Source organism: Myotis brandtii, unplaced genomic scaffold, assembly GCF_000412655.1.
Source record: "Myotis brandtii unplaced genomic scaffold, ASM41265v1 scaffold18, whole genome shotgun sequence".
NCBI classification, from domain to species: domain Eukaryota; kingdom Metazoa; phylum Chordata; class Mammalia; order Chiroptera; family Vespertilionidae; genus Myotis; species Myotis brandtii.
In genome coordinates this window covers 7,431,664-7,452,280 of record NW_005356674.1, presented here as the reverse complement: position 1 = coordinate 7,452,280, position 20,617 = coordinate 7,431,664, and the positions used below count along the sequence as shown (strand labels likewise).

At 50.0% G+C, this 20,617-nt stretch overlaps 1 protein-coding gene across 1 annotated transcript in view; it reads left to right on the top strand.

Annotated features, from left to right (window-relative positions):
• Positions 1-20,617, top strand: part of SH3BP5 (SH3-domain binding protein 5 (BTK-associated)) — a 67,253-nt gene that overhangs the window by 24,460 nt on the left and 22,176 nt on the right. The window contains exon 3 of the mRNA XM_014537540.1: positions 2,090-2,218. Within this exon, the coding sequence (XP_014393026.1) occupies positions 2,090-2,218 (129 nt within the window). The remainder of the gene's footprint in view (positions 1-2,089; positions 2,219-20,617) is intronic.

Below are 20,617 nucleotides of genomic sequence, written 5' to 3'. Positions count from 1 at the left end.
AGGCGTGGCTGCATCAGGGAAATGCCAAAGGGAAAAGGAGGAGAGGGCATGTGGGGTCTGTGAGATATTGACCTGACCTCCAGTATGTCCTAGACATGGGACTAAATTTTTTTTTTTTTAATTTGCCCTCCTGTGATGTCCACAGGTCTGGTTCCTCAACTTTTACCCTGTTGTTAAGCCTGGTGTGGCCCACCTGCCTGTTCCTTCCAAACTCTTACCGAGGCCCAGCTTTTATTTTTATTTTTTAAATCTTTGTTGTTGAGAGTATTACAGGTGTCATTGTAATCCTCTCAACATTGCCCCCCTCCACCCGGTTCCCGCCCCGCCCGCCCCAGGCCTTCACCACCCTGATGGTGGCTGCCTCCAGGACGGGTGGCCGCCCTATCTCTTGCCATTCTCCACATTCCAGACTTTCCGCTTCCTTCCCTTTCTTGAAAACACCGTGTTCTCCCTCTCACTCTGTTGCCTGCTTGGGACTCAGTATTTCCTCTCCCCTCCCCAGGGCCCATTCATGCTTTAGGTGTCTGTGCAGATATCCCCCCTCCAGGAGGGTTCTGCCTTACCTGGCCTAGTGAGGGTCTCCACTGCTGGGTTCCATGGCACCTGTACCCCACCATCCTGGCACCGACTTCTGGACTGGGCTGTAAGTGCCTGACTTTACCCACCAGATTGGAAGTGCCCTGGAGGCAGGGGCCAAGCCCAAGGCCCAGCACAGGGTCTGGCATGTGGGCAGTTTGCTCTCAGTGTTTCATCTTTTTTTTTTTTTAAATATATTTTTATTGATTTCAGAAAGGAAGGGAGAGGGAAAGAGAGTTAGAAACATCAATGATGAGAGAGAATCATTGATCGGCTGCCTCCTGCAAGTCCCACACTGGGATCGAGCCTGCAACCTGGGCATGTGCCCTGTGACCTTCTGGTTCATAGGTCGATGCTCAACCACTGAGCCACGCCGGCAGGGCTCAGTGTTTCATCTTGACCACGTCATATGATTGAGGACTCCATGGTAGGGTAGGAAATGGTGCCATCATTATGGGCTAAGCTGCTGGGGCGGCCGACTGGACATCTTCCCTTGAGGATCTGGACAGAGCCTTTTAATCTAGCCTGTGCTGTCTAATATAGTAGTCACTAGCCACATTGATTTTTAAAATTTAAATATAGCCCTGGCCGGTGTGGCTCACTCAGTTGGCTGGGCATCGTCCCGTGCACCAGGAGGTCACTGGTTAGATTCCTGGTCAGGGCACATGCCCAGGTTATGGGTTCAATTGATCAATGTTTCTCACATTGATGTTTCTCTCTCTCTCTCTCTTTCCCCTTCTCCTTCCCCCCCTCTAAAAAATTAAATATATTTAATTAAGATTAAATAAAATGTATTTCCTCAATCTCACCAGCCAATTAATTTTTTAAAATATAAACATTTTTTCTTCTTAAATTTATTAAATTTATTTTTTGATTACTTAGACATCGATTTGTTGTTCTACTTATTTATGCATTCATTGATTGATTATTGTCTGTGCCCTGATGGGGATCGAACCCACAACCTTGGTGTATCAGGATGACGCTCTAAACCAGTGATGGCGAACCTCTGACACGCGTGTCAGAGGTGACACGCGAACTCATTTTTTTGGTTGATTTTTCTTGGTTAAATGGCATTGAAATATATAAAATAAATATCAAAAATATAAGTCTTTGTTTTACTATGGTTGCAAATATCCAAAAATTTCTATATGTGACACGGCACCAGAGTTAAGTTAGGGTTTTTCAAAATGCTGACACGCCAAGCTCAAAAGGTTCGCCATCACTGCTCTAAACCAACTGAGCTACCCAGCCAGGGCTCACCAGCCAATTTCAAGTGCTCAGTATTCACATGTGGCTGGTGGCTGCCGCGCGGGGACAGTGCCGATGCTAGAACACCTCCAGCAACGCAGAAAGAGTTCTTTGGATGGTGCTGCTGTAGACGCTGTCCTGTGAAGGTAGTGGGTGCTTGTAGGTTGTGTGAGGTCCGTCCTTGGTGTTTGTGGTGAGGTCAGGCAGGTTTTTTCAGATTCCTTCTTAAGCCTGAACTGTGCTTCCTCGTATCCCCCGGCTGCAGGATGCTCGGCAAAAGTTCCGCTCTGTTCTGGTTGAAGCGACGGTGAAACTGGACGAGCTCTTGAAGAAGATCGGCAAAGCCGTGGAAGACTCGAAGCCCTACTGGGAGGCGCGGAGGGTGGCGAGGCAGGTAAGATAGCCCCGCATGCCCTCTCCCGGCCTCTGCCCACCATCCCAGCTGGCGTTGGGGTGTGCCTTCTGACTTCTGTGTCTCCCCTGAAAGTTAGAAGCGCGAGTCCTGTGTGATGGGGAACAGCCATGACTTTGCCATCAGCTGCATTTGGAGTCAGTCTCTTATCACCCGCCCCCTATACCCCCCACAGTCTGCCTTCATCCAGCTCTTGGTACTCTTCATAGAGGGTGGGTGCTGACACTTGGATGGCCCTGTGATTGGGCGCCGCTTTGCCCCCAGAGTTGGCGCCCAGGTCCCCTTGCCAGGCAGCGGGGCCAGCTCAGGCGGAGGAGTGGATGTGTCCAGAACATCAGGCTCCTGCTCTGCCCTCTCCTAGTGACCGCCTGTCAGGCAGCAGGCGAGTGCTCTGTCCCTGCAGCAATTAGCCGTTCGCCTCCCTTGAAATACTGGTTCTTTGTCCTGAGAGCCCAAACAGGCAGCTGAGGCACCAAGACGAGAAAAGGGGCAGCAGAGGGGAGCTGCGGTCAGGCGATTGCTGGGGCCACAGGGACGTTGGTTCTGCTTTCAGAGTGTGTCTCCCGAGGATGGCTGCCGCTGAGATGCGGGGTGTCCCTGTGCCACCGCTCGGCCCCCGATGGCCAGGCATGTGGCCGGGGAAGGAGAAGAGCCCTGACACTGGCCCCTGCCCGCTGCTCCTTCCTCTCAGCCCTTGTCTTGGTTGGTGAGCATAAGTGATCATGACAGTCACTGAGTCCTGTGGACAAGGCGCTGAGTCATCAGGTCTGATCACATAATAGCCAGCCCCCGGGGGCCTGTGACTGACGCACTGTCAACTGGCAGAGCTCAAGATGAATGCTGAGGGCCTCCTGCCCAGCCTGGTGCCTGCACGCCCGCCCCTTCAAGTCCTGCCTCTTTGCAGGTGGGGCAGGAAGGAGGGCGGAGAGGTCTCAGAGTGACCCCTACCCCTCAGCCCCAAGGGACCTTGTTGGTCTGTAGCCGAGGAACTGGAAGGATGCTCAGAGGCCCAGGCTGGGTGCGGATGTCACATCTCATCGCCGTGGATGGGGGCTGTCTGGGCTTGGGCCAGGTGGCCGTCTGTCTGTGCACCAGCGTGACCTTCCTGATGGTGAAGGGGTGGGGCCCACCGCCAGCGGCTGCCAAATGGGGCTTCCTGTTTTCTTCCTCTGGTCTTGCTCCGCCCCCTTCCTTTCTATATGGACAGACCCCTCTGGCTGTGGAGCAGGGGTGGTCTCTCAGAGGCCTTCAGAGCATCTCCTTCCAGTGCGTGTCGCGCGGCACTGCGTTCCCAGAGCCTCCGCATCCTCGTCCATGGGACTCTATGGTCACGGACCAGCCTTGGCTTTCTTGAGGTCGTCCTTAGGACTTCATGGGAGAGTGTTTGGCCATGGAATCCCTGCGTGAGCTTAGGTTTTGGCTTCATTTAAAAAAATGTGGTAGGAAATATCGAAAATAAACAAAAAAGAAAATAAGCCCCCATACCTTCTGTGAACAGTTGATGTATAGCTCTTGTTTTGTTTTTTTTTTAAATAAAGATTATACTGCAGTGGTGTTTTTTAAAAATATATATATTTTATTGATTTTTTACAGAGAGGAAGGGAGAGGGATAGAGAGTTAGAAACATCGATGAGAGAGAAACATCGATCAGCTGCCTCCTGCACGCCCCCTACTGGGGATGTGCCGCAACCAAGGTACATGCCCTTGACCAGAATCGAACCTGGGACCCCTCAGTCACTCGATCCACTGAGCCAAACCAGTTAGGGCGGGGTGGTTTTAATATATGTCTGGGATGACCATGTCCATCCAGCCAGAGGCTCAGTGGAACGGTGGAGACTTAACAAAGGGAGAAACTTCTGCTAACAGCTTGGCTTTCCGTAAAGAGTTTACAAGGATTTGTAATTGTCCGGCCTGTAGACATTCTATCTGCCCATCAAAATGTGCATTGACTTTATTATTCCTGGTGTCAACTCATTTTCCTACTGAGTCAGGCCCAACCGGTTTTGAGAAAACCCAGTCTACATCCTGCCAGGAGGATGGAGAAGATGTCTGCCTTTTCTTTTCTGGGCTGAGCTGGGGGCAGGGAGCTGGCTTTGATTTATCTGAGGGTTTTTTCCTTGAGCCGGAGCTTGTTTTTAAGGTGGCTTTGCCGTATCTGCCGGCCCATCTGGCCTTCAGTGTGTGGCCGGGGACATTGTGACGAGGGGTGGAGCCGTGGGACTCGGGAAACCTGAACAGTGGAGTGTTTCTTGCTTATTTTGCCCCCTGGGTTCTGTCTGGTCGAACAGTGGCCCTGGGCTTGCATTTTATCCCTGCCAGTCCCAACCCTTGTAACTGTTTTCCTTTACAAAAGATTGTGGTAAACGATATGTGAGATTTACCTTTTTTTCAGTGTACAGTGCAGTAGCACGAAGGACATTCATATTGCTGTGTAACCCTCACCACCATCCATCTCCAGAACTTTTGCATTTTCCCAAACTGAAACTCGGTACTCATGAAATAGTGACTTACCATTTCTCCTTTCCCTCAGCCCTTGGCAACCACCATTCTGCTTTCCGTCTCTATGAGCCTGACTACTCCAGGCACCCATGTACGTGGGATCCTGCACTATTTGTCTTTTCGTGACTGGCTCATTTCACTTAGCATCATGTCCTCAAGGTTTACCCATATCGTAGCACATGTTAGATTTTCATTCCTTTTTTCAGGCTGAATAATATTCCACTGTATATGTGGGCCACATTTTGTTTACTCACTCATCTTTAAACTTTTTATTTATTTATTTTAGAGAGAGAGGAAGGGGCGGGGGGAGAGAGAGGGATCGATTGTTGTTCCACTTATTTATTAGTTCATTGGTTATTTCTTGTATGTGCCCTGACTGGGGATCGAACCTGCAACCTTGGCATATTGGAACGATGCTCTAACGAACTGAGCTACTCAGCCAGGGCCTTCCTCACTCATCTTTAAATGGACATTGGGGCAGCTCTTGTTATTTTTAACTGGTTGGAGCTGTGAGAAGTGCGTTGCCAATCTGGAGAGCAGCCGAGGGTTATTCGGTGCTGAAAGTTGCCTGTTTGGGGTTTACAGGCCATGCATGTTCATGTTCCACCCTGACTTCTTTGGGGAAGTGAGTGGGGAAACATTGAAAATTATAGAATGACTTAGCTGTGGGGCAATCAGCAAAACTTAGCCCCTGGAGCCAGACTGCCTGCCTGTCTTTGAATTCTAATTCACCACTTAATAGTGGTGGGACCTCAGCAGGTTGCTTAATCTCTGTGCCTCAGTTTCTTCATCTGTAAAGTGGAGTTGTGTGTCAGTTCTAGCTTTTGCTATGGAACAAACCACTTCAAACTTAGGGGCTTACAGCACTTCGTTAGCTCATGATTTTTCTGGATCTCACATGTAACTGGCTGATCTCATGCATCTACAGTCACTTGGATGTTGGCTGGAGGCTGGCTGATCTTGGATGGTTTTATCCATCAAGCAGTTGGCTGGTTATGAGCTGAGGCGTCAGGGGTGACAGGACCACATGTGTCTCATCTCACAGGCCAGGGGGCCTTCTTCCTGCGGGGATTCCAGGCCGCTGCATGCATCCCATTTGTCCCATTGGGCCATGGTTCAATTCCCGGTCTGGGCACATGCCAGGGTTGTGGGCTTGATCCCCAGTGTGGGGTGTGCAGGAGGCAGCCAATCAGTGATTCTCTCTTATCATTGATGCTTCTATCTCTCACTCTCCCTCTCCCTTCCTCTCTGAAATAAATTAAAAAAATTAAAATTAAAAAAGGTGGGAAACCATAAGCTCTGCCTGCAAAGTATTATAGCCATTTTTACAACTTACCGTTGTATTAAATTAGTACCTGTGAAACATTGGGATCAAAGGAAAAGAAGGTAAGTTATTATTATTTCAGATGTATTTTCTGTCAGGTATTATGTCTCCCTGGTGGATCTGCTGCCTTAAAAACAAACAAACAAACAAACAAACAAAACACACAGTAAAAACCCCTGGGAAGAAGAAACAAACCTGTGCAGGCTGGGAGAGGATAGGGAAGATAGAGAGACAGGGGACAGAAGGTGGTCCCAGGCAGGTTGCGTCCATACGGAGTTAGTCTTCGTGAGGATAAAACGTGCCAGAGGATCAAAAACTGATGCTGAGGAAATAGCTGACTTACTTTTTGACGGGTCTAAAGCGCTCTAAGCCCAAACAGATAATGTGGCGAGGCCCCCAGATGGATGGGGAGTCGTGCTTCCCGTGACATGGGTTAGGTCACGTGCATCAAGTAGTTCCCCGAATTCCTATGTTAATCACAGAGGAACGGAGTGTTGCATCTTCCTGTGCTGGGAAATTCTAGACATTGGTTGTGTTTGCAGAAGACCCTCCGTAAGTGGGGAATGAGAGGCCCAGGTTCTTTATAATAAAACATTAGCTGAGAAGGGTTGAACATTTTCCTGACCCTGGGCGACATGTTCATAAATTTTTTTGGCTTTCAGCCTCACACAGACTTGCCTACCATGTGTTTTTAATTGGTCATGACCTCTCCAGCGTTGATGTCAAATGGAGTCCACAGATTTAGCCACGTTTCCAAGGTTTGATCGTGTGCTGTAGACTTCATTTTTACACGAACTGGGGCGGCCTCCAGTGCGGATCTGCAAATTTCCTCTCCCCTTCCCTGGATGTACCCTATTGTTGCCTCATGAACATCGAATTCATGGCCAGCAGCACCGTGACTCATGCCTGAATGCAGTTTATCTGAAAGGAGTGTTTTCTCTGTAAGGGGCATCACAGCCTTCTCGGGCTGAGGAACACTGGACAGCACTTCAGCACTAGGCTTGGGGGCCAATTAAAATATCTGATCACCAACAAAAATGGGGAAAACATGGCCCTAGCTAGCCTGTGAGATGGACAGTTGTTTGCTGAGTGTGAGAGCTGGAGGGAGAAGGCAGTGCCACCTCGGGAGACCTCAGCTGGGAGTGTGCACGTTGAGTGACTTGAGGTGTCCGCTACTCTGAGTGGGTCCAGAAATGGCCCAGAATGTACCATAAATATTGATTTTGAGTTGACAAACACATTTTAGCAAGTAGACAAAGTCGCAGATATGGAATGCATGAGTAATGAGGACCGAGCGATTATATTCACCAAGTAATGAGCCCAGTGAGCTCATTTGTTAGAGCACTGGGCCACATGGCATGGCTGATGGACGTGGAAGAAGCCAGTGGAGCGAGGTCACTGTGTGTGTGTGTGTGTGTGTGTGTGTGTGTGTGTGTGTGTGTGTGGAGCTTGGGGAAGAGCAGCACGCCTGAGCCCCAAAGCACGGAGAGAGTCTGGGTACACAGGACAGGGCTGAGATGGGAGGGAGAAGACAGCATGAAGGTAACCAGGGCTGTGGGAAGGGAGCCGGGCTGGAGGACCAGCTAGGGAAGGAACGGTGTGGCCTGTGGCCAATTGCGGGAGCACCTGGCAGCCCCACCCGGCCTCCAGACTGGGTGGAGAAGCTGCAGAGCAGCCACGGTGGGCTCTGGCACATGGGGCTCATGTTGTGTTTGTCAAGTTGATTGGGCATCGACGACCAGTGTCCTGTCCTTACCTTAATCTGGCCCCATCTTTTGAGATCTGTGTGTTAGGCAGCATGGGTACTGCTCTGTGTAGGGGCTGCCATTTATCTTCCCCTTTTGTCCCCACGTTACAGATGAGGAAACTAGTCCTGAGCCCAGAGACTGTTACTTGGGCCCTTCTGGTTGCATCTGCCTCAGCCTACTGGGCTAAGAAGTCAGGCCTGTACACACACCTCTCTGGGGTGCGCCTCATCCGAGAGACTATGAAGACTGGCACACTTAGTGGTTAGCCAGCTGCCGAGAAAGGCTCAGAGGGAACCCCGAGGCTTGGACTTGAAGAGCCTGAGCAGCCAGTAGAAAACTGAGGGGCTGGGGATCTGGCTTTGGGAGATGGTGGTGAGTCGGCTCTCCTGAGTGTTGAACATGTGACGGGGTTCCTCAGTGGGAATTTCAGGGTGGCTGGAGGTGGGGAGTTGGGAGTGAAGAGTACGGAGGAGAGTGTGTGGAGGGACCCGAGTCAGAGATTAAGGACGGAGGGGAGGAGGAAAAGGAGTCATTTTAACACTCGTTGTATACCGTGCACTTTTCTAAGTGCTTTAGTGCATGAGAGAGGCACTTTTTTTTTTTTGCTTTTTTTTTTTTTTTTTTGCAGAAGAGGAAACTGAGGTTTAGAGAAGTTGAGTTATTCAGAGGGCTCCCCACATCCTCATTTATTGAGGACCTACTAGGTGCCCAGGTCAGCAGTAGTAGGTCCCTTGTGTGCATTATCTCATCTAGTCCTCACAGCAGCAGGGCAAGGTGGCATTACCGTCGTCATACGGAGGCGGGGATAGTAACTGAGGCTCGGGAGGTAAAGTAACGCGTCCCCATCACAGACCTCGTGAGGAGAGGAGCGAGGGTTTGAACCTGCATCTACCTGGTTCTGGCTGCTGCCTGGTCCCTGGCACGTAGGAGGCACTTAGTGACTGTTGCAAAGCCTGCCCTACCCTCTGACACATCGTAGGAGAAACAGTTGACTGGTTGGGCTAAAGGAAGATTTTGAGCTCCTCTGTGCACTTAGTTCCCTGCCTTTCCTGCCCTGGGGGACTGGGAGGCTCTTGCTCTAAGTAATTGGGGGCCCTTTCAGACTTCTCCCCCTCATGGCCCTCTGTCTTGTTCTGGGACCAGTGCAGCTCCATCCTGCCTCCCTTCTTCCCGGTCACTTTGACTTCTGCTGAGCCACTTTCCTGCCTGGGTGGCAGCTCTCGCCGCCGTGGGACTTGGGTCAGGAGGTTGGGTCAGTGACGTCCATCCTGGGGGCCCCGATCGTATTCCCGTTGGGTGGCCACCGGCCGGTTCCTGGGAACTGCGTCATCCCGGCTGCCCACGGCAAGGGCAAGCAGCGGAGTGACGGGGCACCTGTCACAGAGCAGAGATCCTAGTGATTTGCAGCAAGAAGGGAGACGGCCATGAACTCTCCCTCGCTTGCAGGGCCGCATGCATCCTGCCTGCAGTCTTGGTTGGAGATTGGGGGGAAGGAGCCGCTGCAGTGTGGAACCCTAGAATCTGGAATCTTCGTGGAGAGGGGAGCTTCTGACCCAGGTTGCTGGCTAGAGTAGGTCTTGAGGCTTCAGTCAGAAGGACAGCCCTTCCCCCCACTCTTTGGAGTCACTCAGCTCCTGCTTGTCTGGCTCTGCCTCCGCCAGGTTGCTGGCTAGAGTAGGTCTTGAGGCTTCAGTCGGAAGGACAGCCCTTCCCCCCCTCTTTGGAGTCACTCAGCTCCTGCTTGGCTGGCTCTGCCTCCAAGTCCTCTGCTGGAGCGGGAGCAGGGAGCCTTGTTGATCTTGAGGTTTTCTCTCCTGGTGGTTCTGTGGGCCACTTGCATTGACTGGCAGGTGGCAGAGTCCTCTGCTGGAGCGGGAGCAGGGAGCCTTGTTGATCTTGAGGTTTCCTCACCTGGTGGTTCTGTGGGCCCCTTGCATTAGACCCTTACCTGACTGGCAGGTGGCAGAAGGCCAGGAATGGGGCACTGCTCACATGCAGGGTCTCACCCAGGCAGTAGTAAGCATGCTACCCACCATGACCTTGTCGGTTGGGAGCTTTGTCAGGGATGGTTCCCCTCTCCCTGTCCCCTTTGCTTTTCACGGAGGCACTGCTGACTCCCAGGAAGTGCCGCTTGGTAGGCGACATGCTGCCCGAAGCTAACAGATGGGGTTTGTCACCGCAGTTTAGCAGTTAGAGGCCGAGCTGGACGAGGTTGTTTCTTGCTTCCTCCCCTCCCTGCCATCTGCCTTCAGTGAAATTATTGCGTTGACATAGATCACCCCTTCCTTCCTCCCCACGTTGTAAACCACGGGCACCCCCTGGAAAGGAGGGGAGGGGTGACTGACTTTTCGGATGAGAAAATTAGAGTAGGGGATGTATGTGGCTACCAGTTTTGTCACCACGGGTAGGCGTTTTATGTTGCCAGGCAGCAAGGTTTGGGCCCTGGCCCAATGGTGAGATTTCTCTGGAGCACTTTTGGTTTACTTTCCGTTTCCTTTCCTCGCCTTGGGGATCCCCTCTGCCCACCCTGCTTTCCTTCTTTCTTTTCCCCTCCTACCTTCCATCCCTCCCCGTGTGACTTCATATTCTGACCCCCCTCCCTTCTATGAAAATCTACCCTTAAGATCCGATGGACTTGTTTACTCTGAGGAGTAGCTGACAGTTGTGTATCAGAGGTTTACTCTGGATGTTCAAGTACTTAGGCTTTAAAAACATTCCCATGGCCCTTGGCTCTTCTCCCCGGCACGCAACGGGTTCCTGACGGGAGAGCACATCCCTGCACCCACGTGGCTTATGGCCGTGTGGGACCTACGCATGGACTGATGGACTTTAATTCGCACCGATGCTCTTGGTAAACTGGTTCTGCTAAAAAACAAAACAAAACAAGAAAAACCCACAAAACAAACATTCCCATGGTTTGCCATCTGCTGTTTCCATCCTGATGCTCATGTCCAGCTCTTTCTTTTTTTAAAAAAAATATGTTTTTTATTGATTTCAGAGAGGAAGGGAGAAGGAGAAAGAGATAGAAACATCAATGATGAGAGAGAATCATTGATTGGCTGCCTCCTGCATGCCCCCTACTGGGGATCAAGCCCTCAACCTGGGCATGTGCCCTTGACCAGAGTTGAACCTGGGACCCTTTAGTCCGCAGGCCGACACTCTATCCACTGAGCCAAACTGGCTAGGGCTCATGTCCAGCTCTTGACAGGTGTGTGAAGGAACCACACCCATGGCACCAAGAGGGCAATACCTAGAAGTCCAGGCCAGAGACAGAGTTTCATTTCTGTGCAGTACAATGTTCTTGTGGAGTTTAAGCCAAAGGTGGGGTCAGCAGACAGAGTGCCGGCCACCCAGTTGAACGTGAATTTCAGATCATGTTTTAAAGTATAACTCTGTTTCATGCAAGAGTAGGGACATACTTAAGTAAAACAAATTTGTTATTTACCCGAAAGTCAGATTTAACTGGGAGTCCTGTATTTTTATGTGCCACAAAGGAGAGAAGTTGGGGTGTTGAGTCATCAGCCAGATGGAGAAGGTAGTTTTGGACCCAGCTGCCCCTTCTCAGGGATTCTGAATTCATAGCCTGTGGAGCTGTGGAGGGTTCTGGTCCCCGCATTACCATTCTTCAGCTGTAGCCTTGGGCAAGTACAAGTGAGGGCATCCGTGGGGGTGTTCAGAACAACCGAAAAGCACTCAATATGCTCACACACCTGTTCTAGGTACTCCTAAGCCTGGCTTTCCTAGGAAGAAATGGGGTTTCTAAGCTCAGCGGCTGAGTCTGTTCCTCCCTAACCCTCAAGAGCTTGATTGCTGAGAGCAGGTCAGCTCCGGACAGAATTCTAGAGGGTTCCATGGGAGGACACATCAACTGGGCCTCTTCTCAGGAAATTCCGGAATGTGGGTTCCTCAGCTGTTTTTCCACTGACTTGTGCAGACATTGCCTGGCGTCTGCCTCCTTCCAGCTTTCTCCTCTAACTCCAATCTTGAGTGCCTTTCTTAGTTAATGTGATCCTGGGTTGCTTTATTTATTCATTTTTTCCATCTGAAACTCTCGTAGGCACTGGAGAACGTACATTCTCCCAGAGGAAAGAGCATTTCTTTGCTTCAGTGTGGGCACCTGTGGGCTTTGTTTAGGAAGCCTCCCTTTGAAGAGATGGTTTAAATGAAATAAGGAAGAGATACCATGTGTTCATCAATTTGTATCTACCCTCAGGTGCATTCCCCATCCCTTTGGCAAAGCACCATTCTGCAGAGAAGGTGTTGGGCTTTTGCTATTTCTAACAATTGTGGTGTCCTGAGCTCTTCTAAGATTGTCCTATTCTTTGAATTTAAGTCTCTTAATCTCAGGCTCAGGCCATCTGAGTGAAGATTCTCTTTATACCAGAATAACAGGAGGTCTGTTTCCACCCTGACCTGGGCACTCCACCTGGGTGGGCGAGGGCATCTGTAGTGGGCTCTTCAGCTGTTGGAAGGAAATCATCTACATATATAAAAGGCTAAGTGACTGACTGTCGGACTGACCGACCAACTGATCGATGTGCTCGCAACCAAGGTACATGCCCTTGACCGGAATCGAACCTGGGACCCTTGAGTCCCCAGGCTGACACTCTATCCACTGAGCCAAACCGGTTAGGGCAAATTTGGTTGTTTTTGTTGACATTCTGAAGCTGAAAGAAAATGCGTCATCGACAGAATATGTCTGAAGACCAACTATTGGCACAACATACCTCTGAAGTCAAAAGAAGCCGGTGTCATTGACAGAATGTATCTGAAGACCAACTATTGGCACTTCTAGTATAGAGAAAGGGTGAAGAGCAATATTAAAATATTTCTTCTAATTAATTTGCTTTCCATGTGCATGAATTCATGCACCGGGCCACTAGTGAGGTATAAGGCACTATGCTAGTTTATATATGTTCCCCATCCCAACACCCAAGACCATAAGAAATTATACAGATGAAGTTTTACAGCCTGAAATTCACATTGCCTTGTGCACAAAAGAATGGTTTCATCTTGTATCCACTAGGAATTGCATTTGGTTGCAAGTAACAGAGGACTCAAAAACAGTGGTCTAAACACATAAGGCTACCTCCTCTCACCTAAAAAAAAAGACCTGAATTAGGCAGTCTAGGTTGGTGCGGTGACTCCATGGTCATCCGAGACCCCGTGGCTTATTACTTCTTCATCTTAGTATGTGAGTCCCCCCCTCAAAGTTACCTCATGGTCTGAGATAGCTCCAGGAGCTCCTGCCATCACATCTTTATTTCAGGAAAAGAGGAAGGAAGGGGCAGGGGAATATGCTTCTTCTATGTTAAAGAGTCTGTGGAAGTCCCTGCTTGTTTCATTGCCAGAATCTAGTCACATAATCATGGATAACTACAAGGGAGGCTTGGCTTAAAGATTTTTTTTAGTATTTTTTTTTTCATCCTCACCCAAGGATATTTTTTCTATTGACTTTTAGAGAGTGGAAGGAAGGAAGAGGGCAGGGAGAGAGAGAGAGGGAAACACCAATGTGAGAGAGTCACATCAATTGGTTGTCTCCCCGAATATGCCCCGAACCTGCAATCCAGGTATGTGCCCTTGACTGGGAAGTGAACCCACAATCCTTTGGTGCATGGGCAATGCTCTAACTACTTAGCAACACCGGCCAGTGCAGCTTGTTTTTTTTTTTAGCTAGCAGAATTGTTTCTAAGGCTGAAGGGGGAGAATGGATATGGGGAGTCAGCTAAACAACTCTGCCACATCTGTAGTGTGGCCTCTCTGTCTTCTAGAAAGGCTCTGGGTTGGAGAGAGGCGGGCATTTGTGCCCCACAGAGCAGGCATAGGAGGACTTCTTGGAGTAGACAAGCACAGTAAACTCTATATCTGCCAGAATTATTTCTAAGGCTGAAGGGGAGAATGGATATGGGGAGTCAGCTAAACAACTCTGCCACATCTGTAGTGTGGCCTCTCTGTCTTCTAAAAAGGCTCTGGGTTGGAAAGAGAGACGGGCATTTGTGCCCACAGAGCAGGCATAGGAGGACTTCTTGGAGTAGAGAAACACAGTAAACTCCATATCTGTCTGCTACATTACCTCCTCCTTTTTTATGGGGTGTGGAAACTTCCTTTCCCTTATATTGTGCTGGAGAACTAAGGAAATGCTAGCTTCCCATAAAGGTGTGTGTGTGTGTGTGTGTGTGTGTTTTGTCACAGAATCCATTCCTACTTTCTTTTAATAAATGCTAAGTAAATGACTCATTTCCCATTGCCACTTCTTTGGTGCAAGCCCTCATGTCTTGCCTGGACTATTGAAATAGGCTTTCAATTGGTATTCCTGTTTTCTAGTGCCCCCTCCCTATCCCTCATGCCCCCCATCCGAATCTTGCCGAAGTCATTCTACTGATAGTCTTGCTCAAAAACTTTAGTGCGTGTGACTAATTTTATTGGTCAACTTGGTTGGGCCACAGGTATGTAGTCAAACATTATTCTGAATGTTTCTTTGAGGATGTTTATTGGATGAGATTCGCATTTAAACTGGTGGTTTTGAGTAAAGCAGATTGCCCTCCATAGTGTGGGTGGGCCTGATCCAATCATTTGAAGGTCTGAATAGATCAAAAGACTGCCCTGCCCTGAGTAAGAGGGAATTCTGCCCTACACAGCCTTTGGACTTGAACTGCAGCCTCGACTCTTCTCTGGATCTCTAGCCTGCTGACCACTCCCTGTTCAGATTTTGGACTTGCCAACCTCAATCACATGAGCTGATTTCTTAAACGAAATCTCTGTATATATGTGCATCCCGTTGGTTCTGTTTCTCTGAAGAACCCTGGCGACTACAGCACTTCTTCTGTCTCTAGTGTCAAGCACAGTCTGGCCAGCCCCTCTCATCCTTTGGCACCTGCACGCCTCCGTGATCGCCCCAGTGTGCACCCTCCCATCCGCCCCCACAGTACTCAGATCTGCCGGGTGCATCTTGCTGTTGCACTCACTTCTGAGTACATCGCGGAACGTTCTGCATCACTGAATATTCTGTTCTTTTCGTGATGTTTTCCTCCCAGACTGACTAATTCTGTGATGTTCAGAACTGTAGCCACCAGCCACATGTGACTGCTTAAATATAAATTAATACAACGAAGTAAAACGAAAAGTTCAGTGCCTCGGTGTCACCAGCCACATTTTAAATGCTCAGTAGCCACACGTGGCTGATGGCTACTATTTTGGGACAGCGCACATAGAGAATGTTTCCATTATTGCAGAAAGTTCTGTTGGACGGCACTACTTAGCTTCGACCCTTGGCCTGATTAAAATGAAGACGCAGGTCAGTGTAACATCTACAGACTCGGCATTGCCCTTCCCTTGCTAAGTTTGTCTTCAGCTTTGCTTCTTGGAGAATTTGACGGAAGTATGGATATCATCTCTGAAAACACGCGTGTGTGCACACGGGTGCATAAATTATAATCACGATTTTAGGGTATTCATCAGCTTCCCTTCAAAGTCACCCATGTCCTGTGGCTTAATAACCATGAGCTAACACTGCATAATGCTTGCTTATATGACAGCTGACACTTTTATTCTGTGTACCCTATGCCTGTTTTAGCACTTGACCTTGTTAACTTCTCAAAGCGACCCCATGAGGTAGCGCCTGCTATTCTCTTCATTTTGCAGATGAGGAAACTGAAGCACAGAGAAGTGAAATAAGGTGCTTGGGTCACCCTGCTACTGAGTGGCCTGCCCAGGATTCGACCCAGGCAGCCTGAGTCTGTGTTCTAACCTCTACGCCTGGGGCCGCCTGGGGCGAAGGAACCCACCTGTGGAGTCTGAGCTCCTGAGGGCAGAAATGGCCTCTGATCCTTTGCAAATCTTCACACGCATGGTGTGTGGTAAAAGGGAAAGGAATGCTTGGAGAAAGGAGGAATGCCTGGAATTGGGAGGGTTATACATAGGCTTGCGATGTTTAGACTCTTCCATGTGGCTGGTCTAACTAATCCTTTCCTTTTCTTAGTTCCTTCCATTGGCTGCAATTTGTTCCCGATCCCCTAGAGCTGGGAGAGGCCCAAGTCCTCAGACCTACTTTGCGTGGCAATACCAGGTGGGAAGGAGGGGATTTGCCAAAAGCCCTGGCTCACATGAAGAGCCCTTGCCAGGCCAGCTAGCGCCAACTTTGCCTCTCTAGGCTGGGAGCCCAGCTGCTGCCCTGGCTCTGTTACATGGCCATTCCTGTCTTTTTCAGAGACCCCTTGGTAGTTTGACATGGCGCCGGCTCCAGTGGACGGAGGGGCCTGGGTGTGTGCGCGCTTGGGCCCTGTCACTCTTAGGCCAGGGTCTGCTGGCTTCAGCCTTGTTTGACGTCTTTGCACTCACATTGTGATGGATCCCTCAGCTTTTTCATCTACTGTGCCAGGCAGCAAGGTGTGCTGTGCCAACTCTTACTTATATTGAGCCTTCATTTGCACCTGCGTCCTTCCTGACCTTGCAATTCTTTGGAGATCTTCTTGCAGGTGGCAGTTAAAATTAAGTCAGGTTGACCTAGAGGCCAAAGCTGGGTCGGAGGAGGGGGGTTGACATCTCAGTGAATCAGTCGCTCCTTTGGCTGTGCTTACATGAGCCAGTTGGCGAATGGCCCAGGCAAGCCCGAAACCTGGGGAAGCGGGGAGGGGCAGCCAGGTCCCTGGCTGATGAAGGGCTTGGAATAACATGTTTCCAAGTGCAGGTTCCTCCCCACCATGGTGGTGGAGGCTCACGGTGTACAAAACATGGTCACTGCCTTCATAGAGTTTGCTATCTTGTCAAGGAGACCGAGTGAATAGTAAAATAATTCAAGAGACGTGTCATCAACATGCTCATATGTTGGGCAGGTGTCAAAGTGTTTTTCCACTTACACTCTCTTATAACATGGCAAACTACTGAAACAAGTACTTGGTCCCGTGAACTCAGAGAGGGTGGAATTTTACCCAGGAACGAATTTCCCAAAGACCCACTGAGACCTGGGTTATGTATCATTCATCTTGGGGGTGGTTGGGGAGGCGGGGTGCGAGGGAGAGCGGAAGGGGGAATTATTCCGATCTGGAAAGAGTGGCACTCACAGCGCACCATCTAGTGTATACAATTAAGGCGTCATTCAGGTGAGTTTTCACACTATAAATGGGCATTTCCAAGGATAAATGCTCCCGGAGAGAGATTTATCTGATTCTGTGAGCCACAGAAGAAAAAATTAGCAAAGTGCATTAAAATGATCGACCACAGGGAGTTGTTTGTGGTGTATCATTTGCACTCTAGCTGTCTCTTAATTAAACACATATTTCTTGGACCTCTGCAGTGTACAGGCCACCAGGGGAGGTTTTGGGAATTAAAATTTCAGTAGCACGGTCCCTGCTCCTGCAAGGCTCCCAGGGTCGCTAGGAGTGATGCCGCTTTAAGGAAACTCCCTGCATTTTGCAGGAAGGAGCGGCTGTGGGTGCTGGGCCTTTTGCTGTAGCACCAACTTAGAGGGCCCTGGGCCAGGGGGTACTGACCAGCTGTCTCTTGCCATCTAGCACGTGTTTGTGGCTCTGGGGTTGAGTTGTTCTTCTCCTTCCTGATTTCACGTCTCTTTTGTGGGTCTCTCCCAGGTAGAAAGCCTTGAGAGCCCCCTTCCCAACCATCCACTTCCAGCTGCAGAGCGATAGTGTCAGCGCTAATGTCACTCTGTCTAGACTGGGTGTGCGCTCTGCCTCTGTTAATGGCAGCGTCTTGGGAGTGGAGCCAAGCAGTTGTGCGAGGCCCTGGCTGGCGGCAGACCGGTCCTGGCCGATTGAAGGAAGCTCTCCGAGTGAGAAGCGCCTTTTGTGGGTCCCAGCCTGGGAGGGAAGGGGCCACGGGTGGATACTCCCATCATTTCTCCTGAGATTTTCTTGTCTCAGGGCCATGAGGAATGTCAATGACTTTGAACCCATTTTAAAAATCATGTTCGAAAGCAGTTTCCAAATGGAGACCAGCAGAGCACGGGGTTAGCCCGTGAAAGTTTGGCACGCGGTGTGTCCCGCTAGCGGGCAGGTGGCGAGGACGGATGGATGGTCCGGCTGCCCTCTTTTGTGGGTCTCTCCCAGGTAGAAAGCCTTGAGAGCCCCCTTCCCAACCATCCACTTCCAGCTGCAGAGCGAGGTAGTGTCAGCTAATGTCACTCTGTCTAGACTGGGTGTGCGCTCTGCCTCTGTTAATGGCAGCGTCTTGGGAGTGGAGCCAAGCAGTTGTGCGAGGCCCTGGCTGGCGGCAGACCGGTCCTGGCCGATTGAAGGAAGCTCTCCGAGTGAGAAGCGCCTTTTGTGGGTCCCAGCCTGGGAGGGAAGGGGCCATGGGTGGATACTCCCATCATTTCTCCTGAGATTTTCTTGTCTCAGGGCCATGAGGAATGTCAGTGACTTTGAACCCATTTTAAAAATCATGTTCAAAAGCAGTTTCCAAATGGAGGCCAGCAGAGCACGGGGTTAGCCCGTGAAAGTTTGGCATGCGGTGTGTCCCGCTAGCAGGCAGGTGGCGAGGATGGATGGATGGTCCGGCTGCTCCCTTTCTCTGAATCCAGAGCTAGCCTCCCCGTGACATGCTGAATGCTGTCTCCCTCTGACACTGGTTGTCCCCATAACCTTAGATTAGGTTCTTACTGCTCTGCATGGGATTTGAAGGAGTGGAGGTCATTATTGTTTGGGGAATGGTGGCTGGCTCATGGCCCAGCCAACCACAGACCCTTAATTAGTCCTCCTATGTCAGAGGAGCATGAGCAGGGCCTTCCTTAGCAAAATGGCCCATAGAGCTGGGGATGGAGAGGATAACAGTTCCAGGGAGAGTGGCTTGGGGATGGGACATGTGCTCATCACTGCTGGGCGTGTGGGTGGTCAAGGGTAAACCACAAGTTCCTGTCCTCAAGAAGCTTTCGTTCTGCAAACTCTCATATGCTCAACCACGGCTGGGCAGTGTGGCGCGGTCTCTGAATGAGTTCTCTGTCAGGTGCTGGGAAACGGATCGCTGGAAGTTCAGAAAAGGGGAAAACCTGTAAGTTTCAGAAGAACAGGACTGTTCACACTGAAGAAGAGGCTGAGGGATGGCCAGAACTTTTTTTGTTTTTTTGGCCATTGACGTGTCATAAGGAAGAAGATATGATTGTTCAGCAAATGAGTCCAGCATGCTGCCGTACAAAAAGAATTCACCAAAGATGGGGTGTTTGAGATGGGTTTGCGAGGATGAGGAGGAGTTCGCTAGGTGGAGAGGAGGAAGAAGGGTGTGTGTTGCTGGTAGAGGGAATGGCACTCACAAGAGGGAGGAATGCTGAAGGAATGGTGAGTGGTTGGGTCTCATTGGGTGGATGGTACTCGTAAGTGCGAACCCAGGCTGTGCTGTAGGTTTGTTGGGCGTCGGGGAAGTGTTAGGCACGGGAGTGACATCATCAGAGACGCACTTTAGAAAGATTACCAGGTGTCCCAAATGCAATCGTGTGAAGCAGACTGGATGCCAGTGGAGTTGAAGTTGGGCCTGTGGGATTGGAAGCTGAGAGACAGAAAGCTTTTAAAACAGTCCAGGTAAGAACTGATGCTGGGAAAGCCGGTCGCAGTTTCCTTAGAGCCCATTTGCTCCTTGGTCCAGCGCTGCGGGGTACGGAGAGGTTGGGCAGGGCTTGTCAAGCCTCTGGATGCTTTTCAGGGAGAACATCTTGGCCAGAGGTCCTGGCAGAGGGGGCGTGCGGATGGTGCTGTGGGTGCCCAGTGGTCCTGTGGTTCTCACCGGGATTGGAGACTTACTCTTTACGTGTCACCTTGGAGAAGTGGAATAAGGAGGGTCCTGGTTGGTGCTTTTCCTCTCCAGGAGTCATGGGGTCTGGCTTTGAGTCTCAGTCTCCTTTCCTTCCGGCCTTGGGACCTTGTACTAGTTTCTTAACCTCAGTTTCTTTGGGTGTTAAAGGGGCACAGCAGTACTTGCCAGCAGGGCTCTCGGCTAGATTTCATAGGTGAATACCTGGCGCTCAGTAGGGATTTAATGGGCACCCGTGGACTCCCTGGACTCCCCAAGGGGTCAAGTTGAGATAAGAAAAACACAAACAAAAATGTTCTCCTTATCAGGGACCACCCAACAAGGTGAACCTGAAAGAGATGAATCCTTAGACTCACTAAAGGAGTAAAACTGAGTCAAGGTAAAAACCAAGGCAAAATATCTAAACAATGAAATAGGGTGAAATTGAATGGCTTCAAAGAAATAGCATATTATTTTGAATTCAAAACTCTGATTATCAGGGGTTTGTTCGTCCATTCACAATGTCCCTAGCCTCTTTCAGTCCCCACCCCTAGCTTTACCAACTGGACACAGCCCCAAATATCAGTCTGGCTGGGAGAGGCAGTCCCTTAAAATTTACTGCAATCATAGAACAGGCTGCAGTGTCTCAAAGGGAAGGTGGGGGAGGGAGAGCAGGTGGGTGGGAAGTGATCAATCAAAGAACTTGTATACATACTAGTATATATATGCATAACCCATGGACACAGACAATAGGGTGGTCAAGGCCTGGGGTCGGGGGAGGGCTAGAAGGGGTCAATGGGGGAAAGGGGGACATATGTAATACTTTCAACAATAAAGATTTTTTAAAAGAAAAGAAAAGGGCTCCATGGTGATAATGTGCTTGGTCATTGTGAGTGGGTGTATTTTTTTCTTGTCTCTGCTAGAGACAGAGGAAGATCTGGGGGCTGTAAATCTTGGCAGAAGAGATGAGAGCTTGTGGACAGCCGGAGGGGTTTGGCCACAAGCAGGATGTTGGGGGGCCAATGGTGCCCCCCCCCCCCAATTTGGATGGGTCCTGTTTAAAAATTGCATGTGGGC